General features: G+C 79.7%; 1 protein-coding gene across 1 annotated transcript in view; it reads left to right on the forward strand.

The window, feature by feature from the left end:
- Nucleotides 1–13,169, forward strand: part of LOC309416092 (SCO-spondin-like) — a gene marked incomplete at both ends in the record, with an annotated part of 31,303 nt that extends 18,134 nt beyond the window's left edge. The window contains 33 exon segments of the mRNA XM_082015669.1: nucleotides 13–192; nucleotides 270–388; nucleotides 464–837; nucleotides 925–2,360; nucleotides 2,664–2,830; nucleotides 3,522–3,652; nucleotides 4,055–4,428; nucleotides 4,763–4,804; nucleotides 4,863–5,134; nucleotides 5,360–5,720; nucleotides 6,122–6,289; nucleotides 6,391–6,464; nucleotides 6,466–6,857; nucleotides 6,999–7,151; nucleotides 7,228–7,274; nucleotides 7,514–7,696; nucleotides 8,257–8,387; nucleotides 8,610–8,734; nucleotides 8,816–8,862; nucleotides 8,996–9,247; nucleotides 9,327–9,488; nucleotides 9,592–9,708; nucleotides 9,902–10,040; nucleotides 10,143–10,345; nucleotides 10,433–10,785; nucleotides 10,787–10,879; nucleotides 11,053–11,198; nucleotides 11,290–11,336; nucleotides 11,404–11,568; nucleotides 11,690–12,102; nucleotides 12,463–12,523; nucleotides 12,631–12,761; nucleotides 12,864–13,169. Of these exon segments, the coding sequence (XP_081871795.1) occupies nucleotides 13–192; nucleotides 270–388; nucleotides 464–837; nucleotides 925–2,360; nucleotides 2,664–2,830; nucleotides 3,522–3,652; nucleotides 4,055–4,428; nucleotides 4,763–4,804; nucleotides 4,863–5,134; nucleotides 5,360–5,720; nucleotides 6,122–6,289; nucleotides 6,391–6,464; nucleotides 6,466–6,857; nucleotides 6,999–7,151; nucleotides 7,228–7,274; nucleotides 7,514–7,696; nucleotides 8,257–8,387; nucleotides 8,610–8,734; nucleotides 8,816–8,862; nucleotides 8,996–9,247; nucleotides 9,327–9,488; nucleotides 9,592–9,708; nucleotides 9,902–10,040; nucleotides 10,143–10,345; nucleotides 10,433–10,785; nucleotides 10,787–10,879; nucleotides 11,053–11,198; nucleotides 11,290–11,336; nucleotides 11,404–11,568; nucleotides 11,690–12,102; nucleotides 12,463–12,523; nucleotides 12,631–12,761; nucleotides 12,864–13,169 (7,364 nt within the window).
- Nucleotides 13,170–13,400: the final 231 nt, after the last annotated feature.

Here is a 13,400-nt window from a genome sequence, read left to right on the forward strand (position 1 = left end):
CTCCCCCCCCAGTGCCCGGCGGGTGGGCGCCCTGGGGGCCCTGGACCCCCTGCGACGCCGAGTGCGGGGGGGGCGCGCGCAGCCGGGCGCGGAGCTGCAGCGACCCCCCCCCCAAGAACGGGGGGCGGCCGTGCCGCGGGGGGGCCCTGCAGAGCCAGCCCTGCAACCCCCAGCCCTGCGGGGAGACCCCAGGTACGGGGGGGCCGGCGCGCGGCGCGGCGGGGGGCCGGGGGCGGCGCCCCGCCCCTGAGCGCCCGCTCGCCCCCCAGCCTGCGGCCCCCACATGCTGCTGGTGCGGGAGGGGGACTGCGGGGGGGGGCGGCTGCCCCCCTGCCCCCCGACCTGCGGCGACCTGAGCGGCAACGGCACCTGCCCCAGCGCCTGCCAGGCCGGTGAGCGCCGGGGCCGGGGGCGCGGGGGGGGCCGGGGGCGGCGGGGGTGCTGAGGTCACGCCGCCGCGCAGGCTGCCGGTGCCCGCCCGGGCTGTACCTGCAGGACGGCGGCTGCGTCGACGCCGGCCGGTGCCGGTGCCACCTGCCCCGGCGGCACCGGCTGCCCGGCGAGGTCTTCCTGCAGGGCTGCCGCCGGTGGTGAGTGCCGCCCCCGTGCCCCCGCGCCCCCGCGCCCCGGCACCGCGCCGGCTGGGGGCCCCCCGGGGCCTCCGGGGCGTCCCTCGCCCGTCCCCGCGGCTGAGCCCGGCGCCGTCCCCAGCGTGTGCCGGGACGGGGCGGTGACGTGCGAGGACGTGGCCTGCGCCGTGGACTGCGGCTGGTCCGCCTGGTCGCCCTGGACCCGGTGTGACGGCGGCTGCGGCGCGGGGACGCAGGAACGGTTCAGGTGTGGGGCCGGGGGGGGGCCCCGCCCCACGGCGATGGGGGTGGCCGTGCCCCACGGATGGGGCGACCACACGGCGCCTTCCTGCAGGTCACCCACCAACCCGGCGGCAGCCGCCGGCGGAGCCCCCTGCACCGGGGAGGCCCGGGAGGTGCGCGAGTGCCACGAGCCCTGCGGCACCGGTGAGCGCTCACCGAGCCCCACGGCGGCACCGGCAATGGCGGGGACTGTGTCGGTGCTGGCATGGAGACCCCCGTGCCCGGTGCCACGGTGGCCGCTCGAGCGCCGCGTGTCTGTCTGTCCCTGGCAGAGCCTGGCGCCGGCTGGAGCACCTGGACGCCCTGGTCCGAGTGCTCCGTGCCCTGCGGCTCCGGCGAGCAGCGGCGGCACCGGGCCTGCGCCGCCCCGGCACACGGAGAACACAACTGCACCGGCCCCCACGTCCAGACGCGGGACTGCAACACCCAGCCCTGCCAAGGTGGGTGCCCCGTGCCGGGACCCGCTGCCCGGCGGCGCCGGCGCTGGCCACTGCCCAGCCCCGCCGGCCGCTCTCCTTGCAGCGCGGTGCCCGGGGGACATGGTCTACCGGACGGCAGAGGAGTGCCGGCACGGCGGGGGGCCCTGCCCGCGGCTCTGCCTGGACCGGGCCGCAGGCGTGGAGTGCGCCGCGCTCTGCCACGACGGCTGCGCCTGCCCGGCCGGGCTCCTGCTGCAGAACCAGAGCTGTGTGCCACCCGGCCGCTGCCCCTGCTACCACCGTGGCCACCTCTACCAGCCCGGCGCCGCCGCCGCCCTCGACGCCTGCAACAACTGGTGCGGATGCGGCCGCCGCGGCCCCGCCCGGGGGTCCCGCCTGGGGTCCCCCCCGCTGACCCCCCCCCTCTCTCGCAGCACCTGCACGGCCGGGGCGATGGTGTGCGGCACGGAGCCCTGCCCAGGTGCCGGCCGGGTGCGGTGGTGCCGGGGTTGGGTGGGGGTCCCGGGGTGCCCTGCCGCGGTGAGAGCCCCCGGCCCGGGGTCCCGGTGTGGATGTCCGTGGGGTGGGTGCCCCAGGGTTGGCACCGCAGGGAACGGGCTGGGGGGGCGCGGTGGCACGGGGGGATGGGGCGGGGGCCCCTGCGCCGCGCTGCGCCGAGCAGGGAGGGGATGGGGTGCCCTGCAGCGCCGTGCCGTGCCGTGCCGCACGGTGCCACGCGCTGCGGGGGGGGCGCGGCAGATCCCCCCGGGGCCCTTTTCCCGGGGCTCTGGGCGTCGGGGCTGGCATCGGCACCGGTGCCGCGCCGGCCAAAGCCCCCGCTGCCGGCAAGGCCGAGACCGCCCCTGCACCGGGCCCCACGGCGGCCCCCCGTGCCATCCTGCGCCCCCTCCCCTGTCGGCAGAGGAGCCGTGGGGCGCGTGGTCCCCGTGGGGGCCTTGCAGCGTCTCCTGCGGCGGGGGCGAGCGGCTGCGCCGGCGGCAGTGCCGCCAGCCGGAGTGCCCGGGGCTGGGCCTGCAGGGCCAGATCTGCAACACCCAGGTGTGCCGGGGTGAGTGCCGACCCACAGCCCTGCCCCATGGTCCTATCCCTCAGCCCTGCCCCACAGCCCTGCCCCACAGCGCTGCCCCAGGGCCCTGCCCCATAGCCCTGCTCCATGGCCCTATCCCTTAGCCCTGCCCCACAGCCCTGCCCCACAGCCCTGCCCCACAGCCTTGCCCCAGGGCCCTGCCCCATAGCCCTGCCCCGTAGTCCTGCCCCATAGCCCTGCCCCATAGACCTATCCCTCAGCCCTGCCCCAGCCCTGCCCCCGGCCCCCCGGCCGGCGTGGGGCTGAGCGCCGGTGCCGGCGCAGAGGCCGGCTGCCCGGCGGGGCGGCTGTACCGCGAGTGCCAGGGGGGCGAGGGCTGCCCCTACAGCTGCGCCCAGCTGGCCGGCCGGGTGGGCTGCTTCTGGGGGGGCTGCCAGGAGGGCTGCCGCTGCCCCCCCGGCACCTACCTGCACCGCGGCGCCTGCCTCTCGGTGAGCCCCGCACCCGGGGGGCCGCTCCCCCGCCCCGCACCCCCCTCCCTGCGGCGACCCCCGGGGTGCTGCGCCCTCCCATGCTGGGATGGGGGGGCTGGTCCCTGCCGCCCGGCCGGCCCCACAGCGGGGGGGTCCCGGGGCCGAGGGGGACCCTCGGGTCCATGGGGGCTCCCTGGGGTGGGGGGCACTGTGGGGAGTGGGTGTCTGGGCCGGGGGGTGTCATGGGTGGTGGATGCCGTGGGCGGTGGGTGCTGTGGGGCAGTGGGTATTGCGGGCGGTGGGTGCATGGGGCGGTGGGTGCCGTGGGTGGTGGGTGCTGTGGATCGGTGGGGGCCGTGGGTGGTGGGCGCCACGGGCAGTGGGTGCTGTGGGGCGGTGGGTGCCGCGGGTGGTGGGTGCCGCGGGTGGTGGGTGCGTGGGGCAGTGGGTGCCACGGGTGGTGGGTGCCATGGGCAGTGGGTGCCGGGGGTCAGTGTGTGCCGCGGGTGGTGGGTGCCGCGGGTGGTGGGTGCGTGGGGCGGTGGGCGCTGTGGGCGGTGGGTGCCGCGGGTGGTGGGTGCGTGGGGCGGTGGGCGCTGTGGGCGGTGGGTGCCGCGGGTGGTGGGTGCGTGGGGCGGTGGGCGCTGTGGGCGGTGGGTGCCGCGGGTGGTGGGCGCCGTGGGCGGTGGGTGTGACGCTGCTGCCGCAGGAGTGTCCGTGCCCGCTGCCGGACGAGCTCCTGCGGGCGCTGCCGAACGGCTCCGCCGCCCCCCCGACCCCCCCCGGCCCGGGCCCGGAGCTGCCCCCGGGCGGCACCATCCAGGTGGCCTGTGGCAACTGGTGAGCGCCCGCGGCCCTTCCCCACTGCCGTGTACCCCACAGCCCTTCCCCATCTCCCTGCACCCCACTGCCCTTCCCCACCACCCACTGCCCTTCCCCACCCCCTGCTGCCCTTCCCCACCACCCCACAGCCCTTCCCCATCTCCCTGCACCCCACTGCCCTTCCCCACCACCCACTGCCCTTCCCCACCCCCTGCTGCCCTTTCCCACCACCCCACAGCCCTTCCCCATCTCCCTGCACCCCACTGCCCTTCCCCACCCCCCGTTGCCCTTCCCCACCCCCCGTTGCCCTTCCCCGCAGCCCAGCGCCCCACATCCCTTCCCCATCTCCCTGCACCCCACTGCCCTTCCCCACCCCCCGCTGCCCCTCCCCAGCCCCTGCCCCACAGCCCCTGCCTGACGGCTGCTGCTGCCCAGCACCTGCCTGCACGGCCGGCTGCGCTGCTCGGCGCGGGGGTGCCGGCGGGACGGGGGCTTCGGGCCCTGGGGCCCCTGGAGCCCCTGCTCGCCCAGCTGCGGGGGGCTGGGGCTGGCCACCCGCCGGCGGAGCTGCAGCAGCCCCCCGCCCGCCAACGGGGGCCGGGACTGCGCCGGGCCCCGCACCGACAGCAAGTACTGCCGGAGCCCCGACTGCCCCGGTGGGTCGCGGCCCCTCTGCCGTGGGGCACGGCCCCGGCCCCAGCGCCAGCCTGTGGGTCCCAGCCCCACGCCCAGCCCCTCCGCCATGGGTCCCAGCCCCTCTGCCCTGCCATGGGTCCCAGCCCCTCTTGCCATGGGTCCCAGCCCCTCTGCCCTGCCATGGGTCCCAGCCCCTCTTGCCATGGGTCCCAGCCCCAGCCCCTCTGCCCTGCTATGGGTCCCAGTCCCTCCGCCATGGGTCCCAGCCCCAGCCCCTCTGCCCTGCCATGGGTCCCAGCCCTTCCGCCATGGGTCCCAGCCCCTGCACCATGGGTCCCAGCCACAGGCCCTCTGTGCTGCCGTGGGTCCCCAGCCCCTCTGCCCCACGGGGCTGTGGGTCCCAGCACCCCAGCCCATCAGGGGCTGGATCCCGCCCGGGTACAGGGGACGGGGGTTTGGGGGTGTCACCCCCCATTTTCTCTCCCCCCGCAGCGGTGACCGTCCCCACACCGGAGCCCGGCCCCACCACCCCAGGTGAGGGCTTGGGGGGGGGACACACCACCTCGGGACCCCGACCCCGGGGGGGCTCCAGGATGTGGGGGTCTCGCGCCCCTGGCTGACCCCACTGACGGGGGCCTTCACCCCGGGCCAGGCGCCGAGGAGGAGGGGGGCTTTGGGCCCTGGTCTCCCTGGACCCCCTGCTCCAAGACCTGCACCCGCCCCGAGGCTCCGGCCACCAAGAGCCGCAGCCGGTCCTGCCGTGGGGCCGGGGGCTGCGGCGGGGAGAGCATCCAGCAGCAGGCCTGCAACCTGCCCCACTGCGCAGGTGGGGCTGCGGAGGGGGGACCTGCCCCACTGGGGGGGGTGGGGCTATGGGGGTACTTGCCCCACTGCGGGGGGGCCTGCGAGGGGGGGAGGGACCTGCCCCACTGCGGGGGGGGCTGCGGGGGGGACACCTGCCCCACTGCGGGGGGAGGAGCTATGGGGGTACCTGCCCCACTGCGGGGGGGCTGCGGGGGGGGGAGGGGGACTTGCCCCACTGCGGGGGGGGGATATAGGGGTACCTGCTCCACTGTGGGGTGGGCTGAGGGGGGGGAGGGACCTGCCCCACTGCGGGGGGGGGGCTGGGGGGGTACCTGCCCCACTGCGGGGGGGGGCTGCGGGGGGACCTGCCCCACTGCGGGGGGGCTATGGGGTGTCCCCCTGCCCCCGCACGGCGCTGCCAGCCCGCGCCCCACAGCCGCCGCGCACTGCCGGGACGAGGCGTGCGCCGGCCGGGACTGCCGCTGGACGCCGTGGGGCCCGTGGGGCGGCTGCTCCCGCAGCTGCGGGGGGGGGCTGCAGCTCCGCCTGCGCGCCTACACCCCCCCCGGCCCGGGGGGCCGCTGGTGCCCCGACATCCTCGGCGGCAACGCGCAGCGCCGCGCCTGCGGCCAGCGGGCCTGCAAGGGTGGGGGGCGCGGGGGGTCGAGGGGGGACTCGGGGGGCGCATGGGGACGGCGGGGGGGCGTCGGGGAGGGGTCCGGGGGGTGACGGTAGTGGGTGTCAGGGGCGCTGGGGGGGGCTGGGGTCGGTGTGGGGGGCGCTGGGGGGCAGCTGGGGGTAGGGCGGGGGGCTTGGGGGTCGCTGTGGGGCGTGCGGGGGGGCGAGGGTCGGTGTGGAGGGGGCTCCAGGGGGCGGCGTGGGGGGCTCGGGAGGCGGAGTTAGGGGCACGGGGGCGGCTGGGGGCGGTGCGGGGGTGTTTGGGGTGGCGCGGGGGGTCGGTGCGGGGGGCTCAGGGTCGGTGGGGGGGCGCGGGGGGGCCGGGCGGCGCCCCCCCCCCCGCCCCTGACGCCCGGCGCGGCGCGGCAGTGGACGGCGCCTGGTCGGCCTGGAGCCCCTGGTCGCGGTGTGACCGGACGTGCGGGGGCGGCCGCTCCGTCCGCAGCCGCTCCTGCACGCGGCCGCCCCCCAAGAACGGGGGGCAGCCGTGCCCCGGCGAGCGGCACCAGCTGCGCCTCTGCAACGCCCGGCCCTGCGGTACGGCGCGGGGGCTGGCCGGCGGCCGCGGGGGCTGGCCGGGCGCTCGCCGCGGGGGCTCGCCGGGCGCTCGCCGCGGGCTGACGGCTGCCGTCCCGCAGGGGAGGGCTGCCCCCCCGGCATGGTGCCGGCGGCCTGCGCCAACCGCTGCCCGCGGCGCTGCCGGGACCTGCGGGAGGGGCTGGCGTGCGGGCCGCGGGAGCGCTGCCAGCGCGGCTGCCGCTGCCCCGAGGGTGAGTCCGGCCGCGCGCGCCGCCGGGCTCGGCGGGGGCCGGCGGGGGCCGGGGCCGCGCCACCCCCAGCCCCCGTCCCCCCCCGTCCCCGCAGGCACCCTGGAGCAGGACGGGGGCTGCGTGCCCCCCGAGCGCTGCGAGTGCACGGACGCCGAGGGCCGCGGCTGGGCGCCGGGGAGCCGCCGCCGCGACGGCTGCGACGACTGCGCCTGCGCCGGGGGCCGCGTGCGCTGCGCCCGCCGGGGGTGCCCGCCGCCCCCCTGCCGCTGGAGCCGCTGGAGCCGCTGGGCGCCCTGCGGGGTCACCTGCGGCCACGGGCGCCAGGCCCGCTTCAGGTGACGCGGCCCCCAGGGGCGTCGTGGGGCGGGACGCGGCACCCAGGGGACACCGCTGCCGGCGTGGCCCCGCGGGCGCCGGCCGGGACCCCGCGCCCGCAGCCCCCCTGCGCGGCGGGTGACCCCCGTCTCCTCCCCCAGGACCCCCATCCCGGACTCGGGGGCCGGCGAGTGCGGGGAGGTGCAGGAGCAGAGCCGGGGCTGCGCGGAGGGGCCCTGCCCGCCCCTGTGCCCGCAGGCGGGCGGCACACGGCGCCTGGGCGAGAGCTGGCCGCAGGGCGACTGCCGGCGATGGTCAGTGCCGGGGGGCCGGGGGGCCGCGGCCCAGCCGCTCCCCCCACCCACCCGCCCTCTGTGTCCCCCCCCCCAGCACCTGCACCCCCGAGGGCACCCAGTGCCACGACATCCCCTGTGCCGGTGAGTGCCGCCTTCCGTATTCCGTGCCGGGGCCCGCCGCCGTGTGGCATCACCTGCGTCCCTGGTGGGCCCCGGGCCCGTGCGGCCCCTCCCAACACCTGAGAGGCCGATGCCGGGACCCCCAAGCCCCACGGGAGGGCCTGGGACAGGACCGGGATCCCGGTGGGACGGTGGGGACGCCAGGTGCCGCGACAGCTTCGGGGTGCCGCGTCCCTCGTCACGTGCTGTCCCCCCCCCAGGGTCGGGGGGCTGCGCCTGGGGCCCCTGGGGCCCCTGCTCCCGCTCTTGCGGCACTGGCCTGGCCGCCCGGGAGGCTGCCTGCTCCTGCCCGACCCTCGGCACTCCCGGCGCTGCCTGCGACCGCGGCCCGGGCCAGGGCCCGCGCCGGGAGCTGCAGGCGTGTTACCTGCGCCCCTGCCCAGGTAGGGTGTTGGGGCGGGGCGGGGGACTCGGTGGGGTCCCTGCCTGCTGTCACTCCGTCCCCTCCCTGCCTGCAGCTGCCTGTCCCTGGGGCCCCTGGAGCCCCTGGAGCCCCTGCTCCTGTCAGGCCCCGTGGCAGCACCGGCACCGGCAGCGGCAGGGCCCCGCCGGCTGCGCGGGCCTCGACGGGCAGAGCCGCGCCTGCGACGCCTTGGGGTGCTCGGGTGAGTGACGGGGCTGCCCGCGCCCCCTGCCCGCCCCTGCTGCCCGCGCCCTGCCCGTCCCTCTGCACCCGCTGCCCGCGCCCTGCCCGTCCCCAGTGCCCCAGCGGGTGGGGTGCTCCTGCCCTGCCCCGTTCGCCGCCTGCGCCCTGCCCGCCCTGCCCATCCTGTGCGCACGCTGGAGCGTCCTCGCCCATCCTGCGCGCTCCCTGCCCCGTCCCTGCCCATCCTGTGAGCTTCCTGCCGGCTCCCGCCCGGCCCCACGGGGTCCCCTGCCCGCCCCACGCGGGGCTGCCCGCCCCGGCCCGTGGGGGGCTGCTGCCTGACCCCTCTCCCCGCAGAGGGCAGCTGTGCCCCCCCCTTCCAGTTCCAGCGCTGCGGCCCCCCCTGCGCCCGGCTCTGCTCCAGCCTGCAGCACCCCCGGCTCTGCCCGCAGCCGCCCCCCTGCCTGCCCGGCTGCGCCTGCCCGCAGGCAAGAGCGGGCAGGGAGGGCGGGGGCTGCGGCGGCGGGGCCGGCGGCCGGAGGGGGTGGGGTCCGCGGGGGCGCGGGTGGGCTCGGCGGGGCCGGGGACCCCGTTGCGGGGCCGCGGCCGGGGCTGGGCGCCGACGTCCGGCCGCCCCCGCAGAGGCGGGGGGGGGGGGGGGAGGTGCGGGCCCCCGTCGCCCCCCGTCACCCCCCGCCCTGTGCCGGCAGGGGCTGCTGGAGCAGGCCGGGGGCTGCGTGCCCCCCGCGCGGTGCGGCTGCCTGCGCCCCGGCGGGCCCGGCGGACCCCAGACCCTGGCTGCGGGCCGCGGCGTCGCGCTGGGCTGCAAGGAGTGGTGAGCGGGGCCGGGGGGCAGCCCCACGCGTGGGGGGCCGGCGCCGGGGTGGTGGGCGCTCACCCGCTGTCCTCCTCCCAGCGTGTGCCAGAACGGGACCCTGCGGTGCGGCGCCGAGGGCTGCCAGGGTGAGCACGGACCCCCGGCCCCTTCTCTCCGCTCGGTGACCCCCCGCGTCCCGCCGAGGGCTGCCTCTCCCCGCCCCCCCCCCCCTTGCCGGGGGGGCCCGGGGGGGTCCCCAGCGGCTCCGTGTCCCCCCAGGGCTGCTGCCGCTGAGCCCCTGGTCGGAGTGGACGCCCTGCGGCCCCTGCCTGCCCCTGCCCACGCTCGGCCCCGCGCCCCTCGCCCAGCCGCAGGGGACGCCAGCGGGGGTCTCGGCCCTGGCCGCGGTGCAGCACCGCTACCGAACCTGCCTGGACCCCGAGACCGGGCTTCCCTGGGCCGGCGGCGTGGCCGCCTGCTCGGCCGAGCTGCGGCAGGAGCGGCTCTGCCCGGACCCCCACGTCTGCCAAGGTAGTGGGGCCGGGGGGCCGCAGGGTGCCGGGGGGGCCGGGGGCGTCCCCACGGGGCGGGTGACTCCGGTGTCCCGCAGACCTCTGCCTCTGGAGCCCCTGGGAGCCCTGGGGGCCCTGCCGGGACCCCTGCAGCGGGGGCTACCGGCTGCGCCGACGCCAGCCTCAGCACCCGGCGAGCGGCCGGCGGTGCCGCGGGGCCCACTCCCAGACCGAGAGCTGCAACGCCGCCGTCTGCCCAGGTAACCCCCTGCCCCGGCACCCCGGGGACTCTCGCGGAGCGGGGCGGGGGGCGAGGCGGGCGCCGCGCCCGCGCCACGCCCTGAGGCCCGTCCCCGCGCCCAGGGGAGGCGTGCGAGGCGCGGGGACGAGCCTTCGCCGCGTCCTGCGCCAACGGCTGCCCCCGCGCCTGCGCTGACCTCTGGGCCCACGTCGAGTGTCTGCAGGGGCCCTGCGAGCCGGGTACGTGCCCCCTGCCGCCGCCCCCCCGTCGCAGCCGTGACACCCCGCTGCCCCGGCGCCAGCTGCACCGCGGCACACCGGTGCACCCGCGCCCATCTCCGTGCGGCCCCGCGGCAGAGACCCCTGCCCGCCGGGGGCTGGGGACCGCCCGCAGCACCCATGGGTGCAGCCCCGCTCCTCTCTGCCCCCGCAGGGTGCCGGTGCCCCCCGGGGCAGCTGCTGCAGGATGGGGCGTGCGTGGCCGTCGCCGAATGCCGCTGCGGGCTGCCCGCCGCCAACGGCAGCCGGGAGCTGCGGCCGGGGCAGGCGGCCGAGCTGGAGTGCCACAACTGGTGGGTGCCGTGGCGGGGGACGCGGCGGCGGGTCGGGCACAGGTGTGCCGCGTGGCAGAGCCCCTGGGTGGGACGCTGATGCCGGCGACGCTCCCACTGCAGCACTTGCCAGAATGGGACCTTCGTCTGCCCGGCACCGGTGTGTCCCTCCTACGGGCCCTGGTCCCCGTGGAGCCCCTGCTCCCACAGCTGCGGCGGCGGCAACACCTCTCGGCACCGCGGCTGCCAGGAGAGCCCTGGTGGGGTGCCCTGCAGCGCCGGCGGCACGGAGGAGACGGCTGAGTGCAACCCACAGCCCTGCCCCGGTGAGCGCCGCCACGGTGGGCCGGGCGGTGGGACAGTGGGTCGGTGGGTCAGTGAGGGACGGCGCTGAGCCCGCGCTCCCCCCGCAGCCGGCTGCCGGCTGAGCCCCTGGTCGCCGTGGAGCCCCTGCAGCGCCAGCTGCGGCGGAGGCACCTCCGAGCGGCACCGGGAGCCGCTGCCGGGGCCGGGGGGCCGGGAGGAGCCGTGCCCCCTCCTGCCGCTGCTGCTGCACCGCGTCTGCAACGCCCGCAACTGCTCGCCGGGTATGGGGGCCCAGCCGGGGGGGCGGCGGCCTGCGGGGCGCCGGGCGGCGGCGGCGGTGTTGCCAACTGAGCCGCGGGACGGCGGCGGGTGCTCGGCCGGGGCCGGGGGGCTTGTGCCGCAGCCGCCCCCCTCCTCGCCCCACAGAGTGTCCCGGTGGGCAGGTGTACGGGGACTGCGCCAACGCTTGCCCCCGCGCCTGCGCCCACCTCCGCCCATGGACGCGGTGCCTGCCGGAGACCTGCCAGCCCGGCTGCGCCTGCCCGCCCGGCCAGGTACGGCCGTGCCCCCCGAGCCCACCCCGCGGCCCCCGGCACCCCGCTGCCGCCCACCACCCTGGGAAACGCCTCCGGAGTGGGGGGTCCCGGCGGGCTGGCAGGGGCTCGGCGCAGGGGCGGGGCGGGGTGAGGGAGGTGGGGGGTCCCGGTCAGCGCCGCGCGCCCCGCAGGTGCTGCAGGACGGGGCCTGCGTGCCCCCCGAGCTGTGCCGCTGCCGGCTGCCCCCCGCCCCGCCCGGGGACCACGGCCCCTTGCCGGCGCAGCAGCAGCAGGAGCACCCGCCCGGCAGCCGCCTCCGGCACCGCTGCAACAGCTGGTGGGTGCCGCGGCCCCCCGGCATTGCCCCAGGGAGGGTCACCCCGCGCCAGGGGGGCCGGGGGGGTCCTGACCCCTCCCCCTCTCCGCAGCGTCTGCGTCCGCGGCGCCTTCAACTGCTCGCAGGAGGACTGCAGTGGTGAGAGACCCCCGTCCCCGTGCCGTGCTCCCCGCGCCGCGGCCGCCATGTCTCGCCTCCCCCGCAGCCGACTGCCTGTGGTCCCCGTGGTCGCCCTGGTCCCCCTGCTCGGTGACGTGCGGGACGGGCGAGCGGCTCTCCCGCCGGCGCCCGCTCCGGCAGCGCCTCGACGAGGGGGCAGAGTGCCTGGGGCCCCCCACCCGCCGGACCCCCTGCAGCCTCCCCGACTGCCGTGAGTCCCCCCCGCAGTCCCTCGATGCCGGGAAGGGACGGAGCCGACGCCCGCCCAGGGCCGAGGTGGCCATCCCGGCATCCGGGGCCGGCGCCAGCGCCGTGCCCTGTGCCACGCACAGCCTGTCCCGCGGGCGAGCGCTGGCAAGGCCCCGACGCGCCGGCCGGCTGCGAGCGCAGCTGCCAGGACGCCTTCGGCGAGACGCCGCGCAACTGCAGCCGGCCCCCGGCCCCCGGCTGCGCCTGCCAGCCCGGCCGCTACCGCAACAGCACCGGCCACTGCGTCCCGGCCGCCCTCTGCGAGTGCCAGCACCGCGGGCGGCTCCACCCGGTGAGCGGGGCCGGGGGACCCCTCGTGCTGCGGGAGCCCCGCGCCCCCCCGGCCGGGCTGACCCTGTCCCCCCGCCAGGCCGGCAGCGAGTGGCAGGAGCAGTGCGAGACGTGCCGCTGCGCCCACGGGCGGGCGGCCTGCGCCGCCGGCTGTGCCCCCCTCGCCTGCCCCGAGGTGTGGGGCGCCTGTGGGGAGGGGGCGCGGGTGGGCGGGGGCACGCGTGGGTGGGGGGCACGTGTGGGGCTGAGGCACGTGTGAGTTGGAGGGCACACGTGGGGTGGGGGCACGCGTGGGGTTGGGGGCACGCGTGGGGCAGGGGTGCACATGTGAGGGAGGGGCACGCGTGGGGCGGGGCACACGTGGGCGGGGCACGCGTGGGGCGGCGGGGCACGTGTGAGGGACGGGCACGCGTGGGCAAGGTGCGCGTGTGGGCACGTGTGGGGCGGGGCGCACGTGGGCGGGGCACGCGTGGGGCAGGGGTGCACGTGGGAGGGACGGGCACGCGTGGGGGCACGTATGGGGCGGGATGCGCGCGGGCGGGGGCTGAGGCCGCCGTCTCGGCAGGGCACGGTGAAGGTGCGGGAGCCGGGCGGCTGCTGCCCCGTGTGCCGCGAGGAGTGGCCGGGTAAGGTCCCCGCGCCCCCCGCCGGGACCCCGCGGCCTCGCCCCACGCGCCGCCGCGGGCAGCGCGGGCAGCGCCGGCAGCAGCCCCCCCGTGCCCCCCCCTTGCAGAGGAGCCTTCCTCCAGCTGCCGCCTCTTCACCGAGCTGCGCACCGTCGCCAAGGGCCCGTGCGCGCTGCCCGCCGTCGAGGTCAGCTACTGCGCCGGCCGCTGCCGCTCCCGCACCGCCGTCACGGCCGAGGTCAGCGGCGCGCGGGGGGGCGGGGGGCGGAGCCGGGCTGGGGGGGGGGCGCGGGGGTCTCCCCGGTTTCGGCCCCCCCGCAGCCGCGCGTCCCCGCGGCAGGAGCCGTACCTGCGGAGCCTGTGCGAGTGCTGCGGGTACCGCCTGGACCCCGGCGGCCCCGTGCGCGTCCTGCGGCTGCCGTGCCCCGGCGGCGCGGCCCTGCCCGTCCTGCTGCCCGTCATCCGCAGCTGCCAGTGCAGCCCCTGCCAGGGTGAGCGGGGGGCGGCACCCCGGGGGGGCGGGCGGCACCCCGAGCCCCCCTCACCCCGTCTCCCGCAGGTGGCGATTTCTCCCGGCGCTGAGGCCTCCCCCTCCCCGGCCCGAGGCTCCCCCCGGCAGCGGCGGCACCGCGGGGGGCTGCAATAAACCCACCGGAACGGCCCCCGTCTCTGGCACCGGGGGGCGGGGAAGGGCTCGGGGGGGGGGCGGGAGGTCGGGGAGGAAGCGGGGGGACGGAGGGCGACGCCGGAAGGGACCGTGAGGGGCGCGGGGGGGCTGGGGGAAGGACCGGGGGGAGCGGGAGGGTCGCGGGGGGAGCGGGAGGGATGGGGAAGGCCTCGGGGGAGGGCGGGGCCACCGGTTGCGGGAGCAGCACAG

This window comes from Phaethon aethereus, assembly GCF_964289735.1.
Source record: "Phaethon aethereus genome assembly, contig: HAP1_SCAFFOLD_380, whole genome shotgun sequence".
Taxonomy (NCBI): Eukaryota; Metazoa; Chordata; class Aves; order Phaethontiformes; family Phaethontidae; genus Phaethon; species Phaethon aethereus.